The 22890-nt window shown below is 37.3% G+C and overlaps 1 protein-coding gene across 1 annotated transcript in view; it reads right to left on the bottom strand.

Annotated features, from left to right (window-relative positions):
- The window catches only part of MEI4 (meiotic double-stranded break formation protein 4), a 72827-nt gene that overhangs the window by 37210 nt on the left and 12727 nt on the right, over window positions 1-22890 (bottom strand). Inside the window, exon 3 of the mRNA XM_065632696.1 lies at window positions 13496-14055. Within this exon, the coding sequence (XP_065488768.1) occupies window positions 13496-14055 (560 nt within the window). The remainder of the gene's footprint in view (window positions 1-13495; window positions 14056-22890) is intronic.

The following is a 22890-nucleotide window of genomic DNA, read 5'->3' as shown; positions in this document are numbered from 1 at the left end:
TCCCTGAAATATAAATGTATAGCCATTACGTAATGAAACACACTGCTCTACAAAGTAAACACAACATTATTTCATAAAACACTACTAGAAGAAATTATCATTTCTATATATAAATATATCAGAGTTGTTTCAAAGAAAAAAGTAATATGTATTAAATATGACTATAGTTTATATTTTTATATAAATGTATACCCCTACAATATTAATATTCAGTATCTCTTTGTAGATGAGTATTTTTGACGGATATAAGGACACTCTGACCCCAGTTTGTATGTCTAAGAATAAATACCATGTCTTAACCACTCAAAAGCAGGCCATCCCATCCTATTAACAATCTAGTTTATTCCTCTAGCCAGCTCATGCATACACACACGCACACGTGAATAAAAATACTTGCCCACCATTTGCAAGTTTGCATAGGGTAAATGCTGCAGAAACCCATTTGTAAACACACAAAAAGCAGGAATGAGATCTGGTAGTAGTCAGCATAGATTTATTAAGGGGAAACTGTACTCAACCAACCTGACAGCCTTCTACAATGAAATGACTGGCTGAGTGGATGAGGGGAAAGCAGTGAGTATCATTTACCTTGACTTTACCCTGGTTTTCACCACTGTGTCCTGTAAAATCATTACTGGCAAACTTTTTGGGCTATGCAAGCAGATAGCGAAGTAAACTGAAAACTTCAGCTGTAAAAGCTGTTAATTAGGTAGCTTCCCATTTATAGTTACTGCTTGTCTGCCTGATCAGATGGTCAAACTTCCTTCCTAGTTGATGCAACACCTATTTACCAGCCCCTTACAGCTGAGGGCTGTGCTGCCATCCAGCGAGACCTAGGCAGGCTGGAGAGTTGGGTGGGGAAAAATTTAATGAAATATAACAAGGGAAAGTGCAGAGTCTTGCATCTGGGCAGGAACAAGCCCAGGTTCCAGTATAGGTTGGGGAACGACCTGTTGGAGAGCAGTGTAGGGGAAAGGGACCTGGGGGTCCTGGTGGACAGCAGGATGACCATGAGCCAGCACTGTGCCCTTGTGGCCAAGAAGGCCAATGGCATCCTGGGGTGTATTAGAAGGGGGGTGGTCAGCAGGTCAGGAGATGTTCTCCTCCCCCTCTACTCTGCCCTGGTGAGACTGCATCTAGAATATTTGTCCAGTTCTGGGCCTCTCAGTTCAAGAAGGACAGGGAACTGCTGGAGAGAGTCCAGCACAGGGCCACAAAGATGATTAAGGGAGTGGAGCATCTCCCTTATGAGGAAAGGCTGAGGGAGCTGGGTCTCTTTAGTTTGGAGAAGAGGAGACTGAGGGGTGACCTCATTAATGTTTATAAATATATAAAGGGTGAATGTCACGAGGATGGAGCCAGGCTCTACTAGGTGACAACCAATGATAGCACAAGGGGCAATGGGTTCTAACTGGAACACAAGAGGTTCTGCTTAAATATGACAAGAAACTTCTTCACGGTGAGGGTAACAGAGCACTGGAACAGGCTGCCCAGGGAGGTTGTGGATTCTCCTTCTCTGGAGACATTCAAAACCCGCCTGGACACCTTCCTGTGTAACCTCACCTAGGTGTTCCTGCTCTGGCAGGGGGGATTGGACTAGATGATCTTTCGAGTCATAACAAACTTTAATAAATCTTGGCTGTTAAGCATCTCACTTCAGCACATAAACCCAAAATGAACATAAAAAGGAAACCGTCAAAGACAGATAAGTCTCCCACTGAGAATCAAATCTGCAGTCAGAGATACAAAGTAAACTCTTCATTATTAAAGAGAATTCATAAATTGTACACATATAGCTTTGAAAATCTGTGAGGTAAAAATCATTCATAAGTGTGTACACCAAAGATTCCATAAAAATGAAATGTGAATGGTGAGATAAAAATAGCTTTCTGAACAATTAAAATGATATGAAAGGATAATATAATGCATGCACCTACATACACTTTGAAGCCATATGAATTAAAATCAGACTGCCATATACTGGAAATGTATGCCCTTCCAAACAAAACAATGACTCTTTGTCCTAAAAATAATCCAGACATTTACAATTTTGAAAGATCTTCCATAGTAACTACTAAAATTGTATGACATAAATGAAGTTTGCAACACCCAGATAGCTCTGTCTTGACAGCACACATGTTCTAAAATGGTACGACTGTTTTTAAAACATTACTCAAGGTTTAAACAAAGCTAAGAAATATTACATTTGTTCATTAAAGTCCCCACTCAATTTTACTTATTTTTATAAATTAAGGATGGATACATACTTCTTAGTTCTATATTTTCAGAGCATAACATTAAGTACACTTGCTCATTTGCCTTTGGCAAGCAAGTGAACTAGACAATCTGGACTAGTGTTTGTTTTGGTTTTTTTTCTCAAAATGTGAGGCAGTCAGGAGACCCTTGAATTCCTGTTTGCTGAGTTACAGCGCTCACATGGATGTGAGAGATTCCTGTTCAAATTTATGCTGTCTGAAGTCACAACAATGAACTCTGCTTAGTGCAGATACTTTAATCTTAAATGAATCGATATTCACGCACACACTGTAGCCAGCAGCCAGCTGGTATTCCGTTGCTGTGACGGCTCCTTCTTCCTCTTCGCCTCACACTTCTGTTGCAAATAACATGCTTGAGAAATCGGTTTCACTTCAATATGAAACAAAACTGAATACAGAGAGTGCTTTTTTGCTTTAACGGCTACTCCTGCCCCATGTCTTCCCCAGCCTTTTGTGTCTCTTCACAAAGGAAAAGTGGCTGGGTTGTTCCTGGGATCCACTGCACTGGGCAGCTTGCAAAAATATCAAGTAGCCTTCCACAATCCTTTCTGACCAGCAGTTGCATGTAATGGCTTGAGTACAGAAGGGTTTAAAAAAAAACAAACAAAAAAACCCACCACAACCAAAACACACAAATAAAAGCCAACACCTAAATAATAGATTACATTCTTAACCTAAGCAGAAGTAAAAAAAGTGTTAGTTATAATTCAAATTTAAATTTATACACTAAGACACTTAAGTCTATGGAAATCCACTTTGATGGGGTTTTAGTACACGATTTCCTAATTTTCTTGACTAGTGTGATTTACTTGTTATGTACTGGAAGTCTCAAGTATTCTATAAATAATACCTGCAGCTACCACTAGAAGCAAAGAGAGGAAAAAAAAAAAGCAAAAAAAAAAGAAAAGAAGGCAAAATAAACAATGCCCTTTGTAACTTGACTTCTCCATTCATGAATCACCTCTTTTGGCCTTCAAAGAACACCAACATTTTTTTTTTTCTGGTAGCAAGACTGGAAATTAGTACATGATGACTCTGCAGATGCCCTTTTTCATTAACACTTCTACCCTCCATTGAGTTCTACTATGAGAATTGTGAACAAATCTTTTATTATGATAAAAAAAATAGTTGTATATAACATGCCTAACATCTTTACAAACGAAATTTCATTAGGCGTTGGTCAATTACACAGGCAAAACTCATTGATTCAACAATTCAGAGATAGAAATTAAATAGGATTTCAGTCTGCGTTAGATGTAAGAAAGTAGTTTTTCAATGCACCTCTCCCAAAGAGCACACTAAATGTATACGTTTACACACAAACATGATTATGGTTGTTCTTTTTAAGGCTCTATTTGCTTAGAAGATTTTTTAGACAGTGAAACTTTTTTTTGTAGTTATTAATGCTAGCAGCTCAGATTTAACTAAAATAGCATCTTTCACAAAATTTTTGTATCCTTTCTAGTTTGGCAAGAGTTAACATTTCTAGTTGGAATTTTGTAGGAGTAGATAACAGGTGATCTTCAAATTTAAAGACTGAGCCTCTACTAAGGGAAGTAAATAGGGATTTTGTAATGTCTGTACTTAGAGTACTGCTAACTGATTTATTAAGAGTATGGATGTAATATCATATTTTGGTGGACCTCTTAGTATATTTTAAGAAAATAAGGAGATAAATAATTAAGGTTAAAAGGTTAAAATAACACTCATAGACTGTATGCATTAATACATACAGAACAAATTCAAAGCATGTAAGCAATCAATCTGTAAATAGCAAACAAGAGAACAATGCTCATTAAACTCTGGAAACATTCAAACTGATAATGATTCAAACAGTAGGCAGTTTCATTAAAAATAAAAACATAACTTCAGCTCTCAGGTCTCTCAAATGATTTAAAAAAAAGGAACAAATCTTTTAATCCCATGGGCTTGCTTAATAGCACAGATGAAATAAAACCTATGCTCTTCAGGGATTCTCAATTAAAAGCAGAAAATTAGATTGCAAAAATCACATGATCAGGAATAAGAAAATAATGGAGCCTAGTTCACTGTTTCGGAGGTGCATCGTCTCCTCCCACACCCCAATTTCTGTTCTCTTTCCATGTTCCTCAGGATGCAGAGCAAGAGTGAGCAATGCAGTGCCAGCAGCTGGCACATATTTGTGGACTGTCTACCTGGCTGTTGCCAAAATGAACATATAATGCCAATGTTCTGCTTGCTTCAAGAATACTAATTTGCTCTCTCCTCCGCCCCAGCCACCAGTTTTAAGTGGAAGGTATTTTTGACCCTCCACTTCTTTTTTTCAAGTGATTTCAAACCTACTACCAGTTTCATAAGTCACTAGTAAAGACGGATAAGCAAAACAAACAATACGCTCCTATGAGCCTTGTTTCCCCAGGAAACCAGGATAAAAATCTTTACTTATGAATTATTTGTTTAGAATTCATCTATCAGAATGTGTCAGATTTTTCTTCAGTAACAGTTACGTAAAACTTGTGAGTTTAATTCACAGAATCAAAGAATCGTTTAAGTTGGAAAAAAACCTTTAAGATCACAGAGTCTAACTGTTAACCTAGCACTGCCAAGTCCACCACTAAACCATGTCCCTAAAATTCCCTCAAGAGTTGCATGATCCACACTACACCCTGCAATTACAAAAACTGCACCTTACTTTCTGTTTCATTAGCTTACAAATTTCATGTCAAGTAACAGCTCTCTTCCAAAAGTGACTGGCATATTGGGCAATTCAGGAGTACGGCAAATAATTATACAGGTATCCTCAAACTGTGAGGTGTTAAGAACAGAACAGTATTTTTGCCTTTGAATTCACATCACCCTTGTCCTTTGCTCATTTAGTCCAAGTTGACTTCCACTGCTATCTCAATGTCAATTGATGTCAAAAAGTTCCACTTTTATACAGAGAATATTAGTAACACTTAACGTACTGTTATGTCACTTCCTTTGTTAATTTGATGGTTGTTATTTATCTCTCTTCCTGTTAATGCTGCACTATTTCTCCTATCTTTAAATCTTGGGATTTGATACATATTATTCCAATTCTTTGTCCTGTAAACCTCATCTCAGCCCTTGCTCTGCCCTTACCCTTTCATAATCTTGTTTATGCCTCTATTCACTCTTCTAAACCTGATGTTCTCTGCTAGGCCCATCAGTTAGCTTCACTGCTCTAAGTTGCTTTTTATATTACAGTATTTCGGTAAATTTTTTCTTTGCAGAATTCAAATCATCTCTTCACTTGTCTTAACTTCAGTTTCAAGTATTAGACATTGTTTATATTCTCTTTTTGAGCACACACATGGATTAGCACTTGAAAATTAGAAACAATGATGTTAGATATGTAAAGCTCTTAAAACTCAGTTACAATTGATGGGCTTAATTGTCGTCTTTTTTTTTTTTTAAAAAAGTGCTGTTTCTTATCCAATTATAAAAGATTAAAGCATTAAAGAACATATTTTTCAGTTTCATTAATATTTTTCTAGTACCAGTTCCATAACAAATGCTTTACTGAACACCAGATAGATAAGAGCTACTAAATCTCCTACCTGCAAACACAGTTTATTTTAAAAAGAATGTTGTTCTGCTGTTCTGCCACAATGCACCTCTGGTAAACTCGCATTGCATTTTATATAATTTATCTCTAAATCCTTAATTATTATTTTCTTTTAACTTTTTTCTAAAGCTTTGTATGTTATTGCATTAAACTGCTACCCAGCTAATCTCCTCTTAACCTTCACTTTCAAACATAAGAGCATGCTATTTTAGAAATTCTGCAGTTACAGTAACACTGTCTCTAAGTCTTTGATTCTAAACTCATAAATTCACTTTTTTTTTTTACAGTTTCATAGGATAAAGACTTATCTTGTCTTTCCCATTTTGAATATCTTACACTCTCTTGAGTTGGATAATATATATAAAACAACGACACCTAGCTGATGAGATAAAATACATACAATAGATCCAGTTGTGAGTTTCTGTATTTTTATTTAAAAAAAAAAAAAAAAAAAAAGGCAAACCAAACAAACAAAACCCCAACCTAAAACTAACCATAATTTGGATATCCTTGGAAGAATTCAGGGCTGCAAATCACTACACATTCAATTCAGCATCTACCTCGAAATGATAACATCCATTTCCATACAATAAACCCAAGAGTCTTGCTTGTGTCACCTTACCTTAATCATCTGTACAGAAAAGGCAAGTCACAAGACACACAAGTCATCAGTTTATCTGAAGACCAAGTACAAGAAACTGATGTATCAAGGAATCCAGGTAACTACTTCAGACACTTGGGATTCCACTGGCACCAGAGTTTTCACTAATACGCTTACTTCAAGCAGTATTTGAACTTCTGCATCTTCTTGGGTTTCATGAAGTATGCATCTGAATATCTAAATCATCCAAGAGGCCAAATCCAGTAAATACAGTCAACAGGAAGACAGTATCAGTCCCAGTTAAAGAGCACTCACAGCAGCTGCCACTCTAAGACAACCCTGAGTGCTACTGCTGCCCATTTTTACAATACCTACTGTAAATATTCTATTGCTTATGAAGAAGCAGCTCTAGATACAAAGTCTTCCCTGCCTGAGAGATTCAAATTTATGTTAGTCTTGATTCCTCCTTCTGAACTAGTCCTGGTCAGAAGCCTAGAAGAGTGAAGAATCACCTATCTGCCCATGGATGCTGAGTCACCAAGCCATGTTAATGGATGCAGAAGACACTAAACAACAAGTGTGAGCCCACCCAGAGTAGAAGAGTTATGGATTCCAATTAGAAAAAGTCCCTGAATAAATTACTGAAAACAGATATTCTTTAGCTTTTAGGGTTTTTTTAAACCAACAAGTGAGCTGGTCATCCTTAAAGAAATTCAGGGATATAAATCAATGTCTCATTTAAGTGTCTCAGATTTACAGACAGTCCCTGCAAATGAAAATGGATTTCAGATGCTTATTTCCCAATCCTTCACTCTTCCCTCTGCCCACAAAGTGTGAGCTACTTTGAATACCACTTAAAGATGCCAAGTATCTGGCAGGTATTACCTAGGAGGAACAGAGGTACCTAGTGTAGGGCTGTGGATTTCACTACAGGAGTTTAGCACAAAAAAGTTAGGCAAGGAATACTCAAGTGCCTTTGGAAATGGCTGTAGACAACAGGCTCTACAGAGCTTACTTTTCATTTCTATGCTATCGCTGTAACACAAACACATGCTCTATCTGGGCATACAAAAATATTTCCTAGAGAACCACGATAAATTTAAGCTATGAGAAAAGGTTCATTAGTAAACAGGCAAAAGAACAGAGAAACCCTAAGATTGTCATTATTAAAGTATGTACACACATTTAAAGCAATGCTTCAGGGCTCCTATCAAAAAACCCTTGGGATATACAGCCACCTTCAAAACCTAGAGGATATAAGAGGTAATTTTCCCTCCAAGACAAAAACACAAAGAACAACAACAAAAATCACCATTGCTGTTAAAAGCAACAAACTGAATTTCTCTGTGAAGACAAAGTTGATCCTTACAGCAAGAACAGCCCAGACCTCAATCTAGAAGAGACCAGAATGGAACTAAAGAGCTATAGTAATGATGTGATAGAAGGAAGGTGATGGAACTAAGGTGGTCATGTCATCTCTTGGAATAACCACCTACTACATTACACTCAAGACTGAAAAATAGAGCAATTTTACGTCCTTTTGTTCAATAATATAGCTAGAACAACAGAAAACAAGGCCTAGATAAAACTTGAATACTTTTACACAGGCATGATTAGTGAAGGACTGAGGAATGGGTTCTAATGTTGCTGTTTCACATGGTCTCTCCTGCAAATATCACAGAGATGCCAAAGGAGCTAAATGACACTGCTAATGTGATGTTACAGAAAGTTAAGAGAGCTTTGACAGAAAACATTCACTGGAGAAAGACTACAGGCAGAGGAAACAAACAAACAGCTTTTGGTATGTATTTCCTGTTGTATTCAACAACACTTCTTGTAATCTTGCATTAAGGGCCTCCATATGTAATCAATTTGTATATCAAGAGAACAGCAAAGGCCTACCATCACTTTTTTTTTCCTCCTAGTGGAAATAATCTGTAATACCCTGAATACTAGTTAATTACTTGGATAAAAACAAGCAATGACAGTATTTATTATTAGGAAAAGAGATAGTTTGACGAAACAGCAATACAGGCAGGTTGGAAACCATGAATAGAACTTCTTTGCTCTAATAGTAAAAAAAAAAAAACAAACCTGCTAACTTCATCCTGTAACGTGTCAATAATTGTAGCTTTAGTGTATGACATATGTCAGCTGAGGCTGGCTGAGGAGGGAAGGTGGACAACAGCCTACGAGGCAGACAAAACTTTCTTTCATTCATCCCTGTCTAGTTACTCCAATGATCCACTTTACCAAAGTAAATGAAAATGGGTCAATTTGGTGACTGCTTTAGACTGCAGTGATTTACAAGACGATGGATTTTTATTATCATTTGACTTAAATACCTCCTTACATAGAAAAATAGATGATTGAGAAAATTTAATTCAACAGTCAAGTGACTGAAACATTGACTCTTACTAGACCATAAAATTCTGGCAACATATTTTGATATTCATACAAATGAACTCTTCTTCCACTAGGTAAGTAAAATTCTTTGGCCAGTAAAAACACACCATGTCTCAAGAGATGTGGTATTCCTCTCAGGACTCAATTAATTTAGGAAAACTGAAGCCCACTAGTTTTATACTTGGGAGCCACCGGTGACATGAATAACTATTATTAAATCTTCTGTGTCCCTAAGCAAGCAAGACTCTCATAAACCGAGTTAAGTACTGTCCTGGCAGTTGCTGACAAAGGATATTGCAAACTATACATGGCTGGGGGAATTTATTGTCATCCACAACTAGTCGTTGGAGCATATTTTTAATACATACTGTTGCATGTATTAAAACCATCAGAGTAAGTTTATGGTTAGTCTCCTCCAGGCATTTTGCAGTCACTAATGTATCATATTAATTGTATCCTAGATAAGAAAAGATTCAAAACCCTGGTTCTCAAGAATGTGTACTTTTTCAACTGCACAAACACACTTCCATACTTTTTATTATGTAATTGCCAATGAGATTCAAACATTTCTCTTTTTCTGCTTTTCACTGTACTACATTTCAACATGCTATTTTCAAGAACTGTGAATCCTTTCTCACACAAACATCCAGTAATAGTATTAAACTACTACTTAGAATTCATGCATTTGCTCTTCTACTGAATATATCATCAGTAATATTCAAAAATTTGCAAAATTCTACATAAAAATTTAGATGGAACATAAGAGAGAAAAATGAAAATGGGCAGTAAAGTGTCAAACGGGATAAGAAAAGCTCCTAGACACTATGGCTATGTCTCAGTATCCATTCAGATGCTCTTAAAACAACTTCAAAAGAACCATAAAGGTAGGGTAGCCAGTTTCCAAAGGGGACAAGGGTTAAAAAAACAAACAAAAAAAAAAAAAGAAGGAAACAGCATGTAACTTTTTTTTCTTCTTTGTTTGAAAGGAGCAGGCAATTCATGACTCTTGACAGCATCTTTGAAGTCAGTATTGATGTTTTAAACATAGCATGAGAAGAAGCAACCAACCACAGTTCACCGAAACAGCTCTTTTCCTTCTGGGTCTTGTTTGAAAGAGATTACGAGTGAGGTGGGACAGATGGACGAGGTACTTGTTGAACACGAACAAGGCACAAGAAAGCAGTTTCTCCTGAGAACCCTACACAGCTTGCCTTTACTCTAGAATTCTGAAGGCAATGCAGCATTGTCTTCTGGTTTGGTGTTTTGTTTAACTACTTAAAACAAGAGGTCCAAGAAACAGACACAGGTCTCTGTACAGAACCCAGGGTCAAGACCAGGATCTTCTGGCACACAACTGATGCATTAGCTATGTTCCAAATTACAGTATCAGCTGCACAAAAAAGAAGTACAACCAGTGAACTGAACTTCTGTCAACAATGCTGGTATACTTGTGTGACACCACTGGGGATCACATCACATAAATCCTCTGCAATGCAGCATCCCGTGACTGTATTTGGCCATGACAGCTTTGAATATAGCTGAACTACACAGAAAGAAGCCAGATGTAAAAGCATTTTTCTTCTCTCTCCAAAGTAAAAAATGAGACTCTGAATTCCTAAACAATAATTGTTTTGAGGTTTTGCACAGCTGTATATATAACAGATGTAAATAAGACGTGTATGAAGTATCTTAATTTCTGTTATAGGGATATGACTTCTAAATCTAACTCCACATACTATGAAGCTACAGCCAGCTCAAGTTCACCTCAGCAGGTTTCCGGGCAGGCTCAAGACACTGTTCATGTAAAAGGAATTCAGTGTCCTCCCCGAAGTGCCCCACTGCAATAAGCTGTGCAAAAAAATTCTATCCAAATTGCACAGCTTTAGGCAACTGAATCCAGGCAGAAAATCTGAGTACATGTCTTTGCTGGTTCCTACAGCTTCCAGTGCTTCATAAATAGAAACATCTCAAACAAAGGGATTCAACAGTTAAAGCAAGTAATTTTGCTGCTGTTTTTCTTTCTTTACATCTAATGTAGAGTGAATTATCTCTTTTCCAATTCTGAAAGGTTTTAAGTTATTTAATTTGCTCTGCAAAACACTTGGATTGCTTTTGAAGACAAGGCATTAAGTGTAATTCACAGCCATTTCTCTCTTTGTTCTGTTTCTGAAGGTGTTTCTCACAGCCCTTTGTTCTCCTTGACAGCTCCTGACAGTTTTATAGGTGAAGATGGCAAAGGGAAAGTTGTGTCAAACACTAAAGCCACACTGGTGATTGGCTGTATGAATGCTTTTTGACAGTTAGTAAGGTTAGATACAACAAAATTCCTAATGTTTTTATACTGCAGGCATTTAAGCATCCTCGTGGAAGCAAAATTCATACAGTTTGCCACTCTTTCCGGATGACAGCCTTGTAATTAATGGTAATTTTATTTTAAACCTATAATCTTGATATTTCAATCACCACTTGAGTAAACAGTGATGATTAAAACTGAAGCATAAAGTGTCCCTGGGAGGTATTCTGGCGCACAGCACATGAAGAATTAGTTACACAATTTCCACTACTAATTCTGAATTCTACATACTTATTTCCATATTCAATTCTATCTAAAGAAAATCAAAACTCTAAAAAGAGTTTTTTAATAGCTCTTTATAAACATTGCAATTACTACACACATTTCCCCTTTTTTCCTAGAAATCTGGAAACTATCACAATTATTCCTTAATAATTGCTTTATACTATTTTTAAACTCTTTGAATCTGTTTGATTGAAGTAAAGGCTGCCAATAAGAAACACCATTAATATTTTGGTGGAAGCAAGATAGAAACCTGCATAAAATGCCATCTGTATCAGTGAAGTTATTCAGAGAAAATATGCCACTTGCAAATTATGTGGACATACTCCACCCTTCCTGAATGATTTCTAAAAGCACTTTGCAGACTTAAAACGTCCCGGACCTATGAAGATATTTTCTCTCATTTAAGATGTGACACCTCTCACTTAAGCTTTACTTTTCTTTCTGTTCTTTCCCCAGGTTCCTGCAATCAACAAGTAATGCCTCTCTGGATAGCCTCTTGGTCATGCTCCTACAATTAACTTTATTATAATTATTTCTTAACTTCCAATTCAGGTAGAGGAGGGGAAGAACTGGAAACACTGGACATCAGCTATGAAGAAGTCCCTACTGAATGCCTGTTCAAGTTTTCTTGTTCTGTATCCTGTAATCACACACACAAAAAAAGGCATCACACCTGCATGACTTTCTATTCCTAATACCACACAAAATGGTATTTATACTCACATCCTTTCCAAACACTGGCCAGAGACGCCTCTAATTAAAAATTAAGTACCATACCATGATGACACTGAAATAAAAAGCATGCTGGTATTAGAGATACAAGGCTCTAATCCTGGAAAGCTACAGTATAGGAAAGTTTCCTTCTGAATGCTCTTGTTTTCCTACATCTAACCAATATACAGGCACATCCACCCTACTCCACCCCCCCCAATTTGGTAATGGTATTGGTTTGATATTTACATTCTGGGGCAAATACTTACTATATAGTGAGTGGGATTCATTTTATATTAAGACAAATGGGTATATCTGCCCACAGGTGTAGCAGATGTCTAGGATCTCATTTTGCTAAAGGCGATTCTAGAGCTCATCCTAAAACAGGGACCTAGTACCTGGTCAGCATTCTTTAGGCTTCATGGATTACAGGGATGCAATCTTCATTTACTATAATGGTAGTGGGGTTACATACATGTGGACACTGATTTGGTACATCCAAGACTTAAACAATTCCACCATCATACCTGTTCCAAGTTACTCTAAAAGACAGAATGAAACCTGAAAATCCTCAGACAGACAATGGGCTTCACTACATATGGGAAGTCTTGTGAAGACAGAGTAGGGATATTTCAGTTCAATGAGGAAACTAACAAGACGATGACTGGAACCACACAAAATGATGAATACGGACAAAATGCAGCTCAGTCCTATTTGTTGTTTGTGCCAGGGACATGCCATTTCTGAATTTTTCATTCATTTGCCGATTTATTGTTAAAATACAAATTTTCAAATGTCTAGTGAGTGACAGATTATCTGAAGCAAATCAACCTATTTAATCTACATTCACAAGAAAGAATTAAAAAAATGTACAGTCATTGCTTTGTCAATATCTATACTATATCTTCATAGAGCAAGAGAAACGATGTGTTTTTCTCTCATATTTTCTATAAAGTTGTTTTAATCTGCTTTTTAACAGTATTAGAATTCCTATACTCAGAAACAGACTAGTAGAACTTGAATGCATGAGCAAGAACTTTTTCAAATGTTGTAGAGTAGGGGTGTCAAACTCGTTTTCAGCAGGGACCACATCAGCCTCGTGGTTGCCTTCAAAGGGCCGAATGTAATTTTAGGACTGTAAACGTAACTATTTCTACATTTATACAGTCCTAAAATTACCCCTGCTTTAGAGAATTTATTGTCCATTTCACAAAAAAGAAAAATCACACAAATATCTGAGAAGTACTCTTCAAAATACAGTAAGACAAACTAATATTCAAAAAGTGCATTAAAACAGGAGAACTTTATGGTATATTAAAATGGTATATGAAGGATGGAAGATGTTTTAAACTTACCCTATTGACACTGCTGTTTTTTAAAATAATTTGAATTAGGTTTTTCTTAAACTCTTCCAGCTTCTTGAAACATTTCTTCAAAACATGATTAGACAATTTAGTATCAGTTATCAAACTGATCAAAACAGAAACCGCTTCTGTAAGAAAATTTGAAACGGGAAATTTAGGACTGTTGTAAAAAACAGTCAGTCCATCAAGCAACCGAGACACTGAACTGCATACAGTGAAAGAATCATTCTCCAGCTCTGTGAAGTCTGCTTGAAGAATTCCTCCTTCTGACAGTTTTCTTATTTCAAGTAGATGTTGCAAAAACTGCACTGGAGCAGTCAGAAATTCCTTCTTGCTAGCACAGCAAAGATTCAGTGGAGGAACCATTTCGAACCAAGGTTTAGAAATATTGACATTATGCTCAGATTGGTGAAAATCAGAAGCTGTGCCTAAAGAATCAAATGCATAGTCATTAGACACATCACATCCAGAGTCTTCTAGCTGGCTTGAGTAACTCACAGGGTTTACACGTTCTCGATCCAGAAGAGCTTCAGCAGAGGCATCTGGTTTTCCTGAAACACAAATGTGAAAGTTACATTTGTGTAATACTTAAATACATGCTTATAGAAAGTGTTGTATTTCCTTTCTCCTTTTGCTTCCACACAAAAATCATGTAATACATATGTATGCTCACTTCCCAAGAACTTCCCATGACTAGAATTTAGCTGTGCAAGAAGGTGACATCCTTAAATTGAAGTCAAAGCTTTCAGAAGGTAGTGTCTATCTGTGAACAATATGTTTTATGCTCATAGTAATATGAACAGCAATTTTAAGTTCAGATTTCCTGATGGTTTTAAGTTTTCACATACATAATTTAAGTGGACATCACACGAACAATTTAAGTGGACATCTATACTCTCATTAATTCCCAGGGAAGGAAGCACCTGTCAATTTCTGGCCCTCCGAACATTTTCACTACTTTCACTCTCAAGAACTCAGACTGCTTTTAAAAGACAGTGAAGGTCTATTTCTATAAATGAATCAAATATGATCTTCTCCTTCACTTTTAGTCTTTCTCCCCAGATCACGTAAGGAATTTCTAACAAAGTTGAACAGAACATTACATTTGAGCTTTTTATTATTTAACAAAGAAAAACATTCAGAATAAAAAATGTATATAGTCACTACATATCTCTCATGACATCTTCTTCAAAGACACAGAAACTACATCACAGAAGGTGTGCATTGCATTCACACTAATAAATTATTTTTTGTACACCACTGTAGAATGTCTTTCATCCTATTTCACACATCAGATACATTTAAGTCAGTGCCTCTGTGCATAAACTCAGTACTAGGGTGACAACAGACTCCCTCTGTGCTACATGCTACCTATGACAAAAGATTGCAATCGAAACAAGAAAGACACATTAGAGCAGTGAAGTTGAAGACCAACACGCGGAAACATCTCAGTGCCACAGGGCAAGGCTAGAACCCCATCTGACCAACTCCTGGCTGTGCCCTGCTTACTGAGGTGCAGCCACAAACTGCTTCTCCTCTCATGCCTGAAAAACATGCATATATTGTTCACATTTTCCACAAGGATCCAAAGCAATATCATACTTTTCTGTGTTTGTATTCTGAAATGAAGAAAAAGATCTTACAGATGGTTTGGCCTGATGAGAAATAAACGTTATATTTCATGGCAAGTTAAAAAAAGCATTTTTAACACAGAAAACATCACTAGGCAGTCGTCTACGGAATTGTGTACACTAATGAAATACCACTCAAATAAATTTATACAGACTTCATTAAAACTACAATGTCAAATTGAATTCTGACCATTACTTCAGTCTCTGAAAACATACCAGATCATCCAATGAGGGTGCTGCTACTGAGACCAAAACTGGAAATGTGGTTTATTTATTTACTGTTGAATATAAAGCCTTTAGCATTCAGACACACTCAAAATTGAACAGGATTGGTACCAACAGACTCACAATGAAAGGGCTAACTGTAGGGAAATCAACCCGCATTTCCAGGAGACAGGAAAAGCAGGGCTTGTAAGGCCAGCCTAGCATTTCAGATATTAACACTGCTTCTCAAATGCCCTGAATACCCAAACTTGGAAAGCAAGCAACGAAGCAAAGCACAGTTCCCATGGTGTCACTAACAAAAACAAGCATCAATCTTTCATGTATTCTCTCCTTAGGGTTTCGAGCAAAAAACGTTCCAGAAGAAAAAAAAAATTGAAAGTCATTTTTGGTACTGTTCAAGGAAAATAAGCCCTTCTAGGGAATCCATCTACTATGAGTTTCACTAGGTGGATATTTTGTTCCTGTTTTTAATGCCGTGGGGCAATATGAAAATTGCTCATGAGAATGTAATGCCAGGAGTCAAAAGAACCAAAGCAAGAACTACATACAAAAAAAGCCCATATGTATGTTCACTGATTCCTTTCTTGAAGGGAAAAAAAAAATAGCAGAGGTGAAGGGAAGAAGAAAAGGAAATACAGAAATATCCATAGGAACCAAACTTAAGACCTCCAGCAAATAAAAGAGGTAGCACATACAATGAAACGCTCCCACCAGTAGCAGACAATATTGCATTTACGCTTAGGTTCCTACTCACTGAGATATCAAACTCCTGTCCCATTATGAGCTTCCAGAAAACCCTGTTACAGTAAGTCCCCAACAGCAGCATATTTCCAGTTCAACAAATAATACAAAATGCTTTAAAAATGTTCGGTCATTTTTATGTTCTTGTCATTTCTGGAGGATGCGGAAGTAATCTTTTAAAAAAATAAATAAATCAATCACCCACTAGGAAATACTCATTATTTCCTCTCAAAGTGTCTAGAAACAGCTTATCATTTATTTATCGAAATAATTTAAACTAATCACTTTGTACTTACTATCTAAACAAGAAAGCAGTCGTAATGGTTATCGAGTTAAAATTAAAAAAAAAGAACAGCATTTGCCTGCCTCACAATAATGATAATCCTTAAACAGTCATTTCAAGAACATTTGACTCTAAACATACTGGAACAAGAACTACAAAAATTTAGTGCACATGATGAGCTAATCATAAAATCTTACAATGCCTTTATTTAGGTAATGAAATATCTAGTCATGAGTAATTGTATAGCCTTCTGAAATATGTCACAACAGATTCACGAAATATTTAAATTCTTAATTCCTTTTTAGGACTTTAGCTTCTTTCTACATTAAGATCCTGAGCTGAAAATCAGAATTGTGTGCTCCCTAAACAAAGCAAGATACAGTCACCAAAAGAGCTTTGGGGTGCAAAGGCTGAAGAACTGACACACATCCAACCACTGCAAAAAGTGGCCTGAAAACCAGCAGTCATTCAAGGGACGAGGGAGTGACTTGCACACTGCATCTAGTATGTAAGCAAGGTTTGCAGGCACTTCTGTCAGGCATAAGAACGCAAGTGGACGTATTGCTGTGGGACCACAGCATGCAGAGGCTTTTATCAGGGGAGTGAGACAGCAATCAGTCTCATGATTAGAGAGTGTGGAGGCTTCAGCTAGTCCTGAGGAAGCAGAGACTGGCAGACTCCAAAATCCACCCCACCTCCCAGGTGCATTCTGTCACTTCTGAACAGCCACCTTAACACAGACACCAAGATTCAGTTCAGGGATGAGAAAGGGAGAAGGAAGAGCCAGTTACTTCATCAGGACAGGAAAACACCTTCTGTCTCCCAAGTGCCTGTTGCCAGCAGGTATGGTCATAAGAATTCTCAGAGCTGTGAAGAGATGAGTGACCCAGCTCCTGGTCCTACCAAGTGCAGAGTAAGAGAGGCAGTATTTGTAATATTCATATAGCATCTTCCACCACCCCTGCTCCTGCTTTCTCAGACACCTGTGCTGCCGGCTGCTACAGATGGGAGAGTGAATGAGGAAAGTCACATGCTATTTGTAGTTCAAAATTTAAAAACTGAAGAAGGGTCCTCAGTTGAAATTGCTGTGGAATCAAAAAATGGCCTTCAAGTCTTTTGAAAAACTTAATATACTCGCAGTTACACCACCAATAGGTATTGTAAAACAGAAAATAGGCTCGAAGATGGCAGGTGTAAGAAAAAGTGAAGAGATGACTTGAATTCTGCAAAGAAAAAATTACTTCAGTTTCAAGCATTAGGCATTGTTTAAATTCTTTCACTTTGGATTACCCCTTGAAAATCAGAAACGATGCTGTTAAACATGTAAAGCTCTCTTAAAACTCAGAATTGATGGGCTCAGTTCCACTTCTAAAAAAACTAAAACCAACCAAGCAAGATAATGAAAAATAAGACTAACAATAATCACAATCTGAAAAACCTGATGATACTGTGTTCTGCTTTCCAAGTAGGTGTTCAGTCAATAACTTCTAAAAGGAGATGAAACCATATGTGAAATTATTCATATTTTTTCCTACTGTGTTCACTTCTCCACTTCTGCATTTTTCAGGACTCTTTGTTATTCTTCATTAAACCTTGGTTTGTGTCCTGGTTTTGTTAAACCTTTTAAACCTTGATAGTTTGTTACAAGTGCAATTTCCATTAACAAAGAATCAAGTCTATTCGCATCTTAAAAAAAAAAATTAAAAAAATTATCTCCTTATTCATATTGACTGTTTTCTTTTCCTTTTCTTTGTAGGCTTATTGTGCAAGAGTGTCTCTGGTTTTCTGTTTTCATTACTAACCAAGCTGGCTGGTTGGAAAAAAAAAAAAAAAACAACCAAAAATTCTCTCCTCCCTCAGGAACTTCTACCTGTTTAGCACACCACTGTTGTCCTGATCTGGAAACGATGCAGACTTCCGTATATAATCAAAGAAATATTGTCGCACATATTTGAGCATTTTGAAATAATAATTAAAAAAAAACCAATAAAAAGCTTCCAGGATTCTCCAAATGAAGAAGTTTTAGAAACCATGTATCCCATACATCTGCATTTCCATGGAAAAGAAAGCTCTTCTGTTTAAAGCTTAGGTATTTCATGCTGACATACTTTGTCCCGTTCAGGAATAAATTCACAGAAATGAATACAGGACTGCGTATCTAAAATTCCGACATTAATTGTTCAATGTCAGGAGTGAAAATGTTTTTCACAAGGCTTAGAAGCATACATATCAATTTGTTAGGGGTTTTGCTTACATAAAGAATCTAAACATTTAGAATTCAATAAGAATTGTGAAGGATTTTGAGGATATAGACATCCATTTTTAGGGGATTTCTGTAGAATACAGCATAAATCTTCTGTAGTTCACGTCAAATGACGAATACTTTCAGCAGAGATATGGAAGGACCGATCATCAGGTACTGAACAAAGATTTGGGTCAGTCAGTGCTCATCAAGCAGCTTTCATGACAAAAGATCCAACCTATACTTTATAATATTGACCATCTCAATGAGATGTCTGAAATTCAAGTTCTAAGCCAGATAGGGGATATTTCAATATATTAAGTGAATTAATGTCCTGCACAAATGATTCTAGGTGGCCCTGCTTGACAAGAGGGTTGGACAAGATGACCTCCAGCCCCAAGCATTCTGTGAGTCTGACTGATCCTTAGCTCCCTACAGTAGACTTAGAGGCAAGAGGATCCTAACTGCCATGGCTACATTTCTTAACTAGTTTTTACCATATATGCTAGTTTTCCCCAAAACTATCATTCTGTTACCCAGAAGAAAGGGAAGGACTCTACACTAAACTATGAATTCCACTTGCTTTAATTAACCTTATTCCTAAAAACTATGTGTCTTATCAGGAACTAGATCTATAGCAGGAATTTATAAAAACAAACCACTTCTGTTGCTGGGACAATTGGCTTGTTTTTGCCTCTGAATGGGTTTCTTATACAGAAACCTGGAAGAAAAAAGGATGCTTCTTGGGTCCCTTTGCCCCAAATCTGTGCTTAGAACAGCTGTAGCAATTCCATCTGATCAGACAGACAGCATCTGCTTTCACAGGCAGAAAGTTTCCACAACCAAAACAGACCTGTTTTCCATGGAAGGAGTCGTACTCTGAGATTTCAATGAATCATTACGCTCCAGCTGGTGCTTTTTCCAGATTGCAAATTAACTTATTTAATTATCCTGAAAAGGCTTCAGCTTTCATAAAGTTCTCCATTGTGTCACTACAATTATGGGGAACAGATTTACCTCATCATCATATTCCAAGAGCCATATTCCCATATATCTGTGCTAAATATATTTTAACCCTGTTTTTGTCATCTCATGTATCTATTCTCAATTCCCTGCTTCCCTCCTAAAAACCAAAACAACAAACAAACAACTTTTTCAGTTGCAAGACATTACTGACAATGCTGCCTAGTTGCATTAGCGCCATTGGTAGAAGCATGGGAGTACACTAGTACACTTAAGATATCAAATGACAGTTCATTTTTGAAATACTGTCTGACACCACCATGCCTTAGAGAAGATGCTGAGATGACAGCTAGACTAGGCTGCCCTTATGGATCTGTATGGAGAGAAGGGCACCTTTTCAGAGGGGCATGGGGGGAGCAGAGGGAGGGAGGAAGAATCTCTCTATGCAGAAATATCACATCCCTAAGCACCAGGCAAAAATAATCAGATCTGTTTTCCATGGTGACATCAAAGTGTTGACTGCTGCCCAATGGGGAATCCTCTCACCTTGGAAAAAGGAAGGTAGAAAAGCCAGAGGATGCCCCGCTCAGAGGCTGACAGTTCCCCTGCAACTGTCCTTCTTTTGCATTCCTTGTTTCCTGCCAAATATCAAGGTGCAAAAAGTGGTGACAGGACACAGCAACCTATAAAAGCAGCTCACTCAAACATATTGACCTGAAGAAACAGCTTTTAGATAAACATACCATGATAACTTGGAAATTCTAGTCTATATTCCTCTACCTTACTATCATGTTGTAGGAACTAAAATCTTTGCTAAGTGCCATTGAGGGTAGCTATAAACATTTCACACCATTTTATCTTCTTTCTGTGGAGGGAAGTAATTTCTCGTAATAGACTAATATGTTTTTATCATTATTATTCAGTCTGATTTGGGCTGCTGCTACCACCACTAACAAGAAAGACTCCTTTAAAAGGCTGCAGATAACATATTCACTAAGGAATATGCATATGTTTTGACCTGATCTTTCTCAAATCATCTGATTGGTTTCTCCCTGAAAATGAGCTTAAAAAAAAATAATCAGTTATTAATTATGTTTTCCCACTGCTCTTTTTAATGTAAGGAGGCAGAGGAAACATCACAGGTTATTTAAATCATGGTGGAAAGTTTTGCTTTTTCAGAGGTTTGAAATCAAATAATTCAGAAAATATTTTGACTGGCTATCGCTCTTCCTGCTCCCATTGAAGCAAGACTTATCTGATCCTTCCTTTGCATACCAAGGAAATGCTGGGGCTTTAACCTGAGCACCCAGAGCTTCTGCCTCTCCTGGCGGAGCAAGAAACACCCAAGCCATGACTTGAAGGGAAGTGGAAAAGGAAGGGGTGGCTGAATTCTGTTGCCCAAAACAAGGCTGCTAGTAACCTGGAGCTGTGTATCATTTATAATCAGTTTTACTTCAGCTGATGAGCTGGTTGGTTCCAATTCTATATGATTCTGCTTTCACAGCAAGTCTAGTCTCCTTTCTTCTTCCTGGAAGCTCAAAGTGTCTTCATTCATACCAATCTACAAAGGAAATTGCTCCCCTTTTCCACATGTACAACTAAATGCCTCAAGAAACACATCAAGTTAAGAAGTGGAGCAGGTCATACAAAATTCTTTTTGTCTCTGGCTCTTATTCCCTAAAGAGATACAAGTTGCTTCAAATGTCTTGACACAGGAAGCAGAATTTAGGGAACAGTATCCTGAAAAGTCAACACAGCCTCAGGACACAGTTATAAAAATCAGACATTCATGTTAGTCACATTTCGACTCAGACACACTATGGTAGTTCTACTGTAAATCATCTATAAAGAAAGAATAAACCAATTCTGAAAAAGCGGGGGGGGGAGGGAATCTGTTTGGTTTTGTGGGTTTTTTGTTTGTTTGTGTTTGTTTGTTTTAATTAGAGGAGCAAGTAGTTCAGTAAATTCCTATCTGCTGCATAAGAAGGGAATATTATAATACAAACCAAGATTGAAGGTGAAGCTAGGGAAGAGAGAATACAAACTCAACAGAAGTTTAGCTAAAAATACACCTTCGACAACTGATTTGGAACCCTTCAAGAGTATGAGTCTAAAGCAGCCAAGGCAATAAACATCTATCCTTGAAACTGTCATTCCTAAAACACAACTTGGCAAAAAAGGGTAGAGTATTCCATTTACGCCTTCTTAGGTTGGAGTAACAGCTGCAGGCTTTTCAGATCTCTTTAACAGAAGCTGCCAAGAAACAATATGATCGTTGATTTGATGAGCTGATAATAGCTAAGGAATTTGTCTTAGAGGACAGGTGCTTCAATCCGTGAATCTACCAGTTCATCAATGCTTTGTAAGACCCTTTGTATTTTCATGTAGCTCCAAAGCAAACTGATAACACAATGCTCAAATATTTTATATTGTTATTCTTGGAATAACAAGTTCTCTCCTCCTCCCTGTGAAATTTCAGTCTGAATCAAAGAAAGGCAAGAAACTTTGATTAATATTAATTTTTTTTCTACCCATGGGGATAGTTGCCAGGACAATACTGGCAAGTAGAAAAATAATGAACAGACAACTACAAAAATATGTGCTTCTCCTCCTCCTTGGATGGCTGACATACAGCCAAAAGCACCACCAGCAAAAAGGAATATCAGTGCCCTTGTATTCAGAAAGACAGCTGCACTTTAAGTCAAATAAGAAACGTCCAGACACAGTCAGTGAATATATACCACAGCAATTTTATAAACAGCACATTAAACTGTAACAACCCATACCACCGAACAGTTTACCTGTAGCAAAGCACGCTCCTTCCCCTCAATGGGAAAACCCAAACTTTTTTAGGGTCTCTGTGGACAAAGAACTAGTCAGGTAGGACAAAAATAATTTTGATGAGCTATCTGTAAAAATGGATACTTCTTTCTCCTTCATGTGCTTGTGCATCCATACTGTGTGCAACTTTACATGGAGAAGGAAAACAGGCATCACAGCTTCAAAGAGCTCACAGATTTCTCACATCAGAAATAAAACTCCATGGGCAGTCTCTAATAATTCCTGAAGCTTCTGAAAGACCTACTATTATTATTATTACAAACAGCAGGTGGGAGATGGAAGCTCTCACGCTGTGAGTACAGAGCAGGGAAGATACAGCTGCAAAGTGAACCTTGGCTGAAGGACTTGAGCTCTTCAGCTCCCAACAGGCAGCAGCAGACACAAATGTAGTATCCTTGCTGCATGAGATTTTCCAGTGATGGATTTTGTGAAACCCTGGCATTCTTGCATCGATAGAGTT

The sequence above is a fragment of the Caloenas nicobarica genome, chromosome 3 (genome assembly GCF_036013445.1).
Source record: "Caloenas nicobarica isolate bCalNic1 chromosome 3, bCalNic1.hap1, whole genome shotgun sequence".
In the NCBI taxonomy this organism is placed as follows: Eukaryota; Metazoa; Chordata; class Aves; order Columbiformes; family Columbidae; genus Caloenas; species Caloenas nicobarica.
The sequence above is the reverse complement of the archived record's forward strand: the minus strand, read 5'-3'. Positions and strand labels throughout refer to the sequence as shown.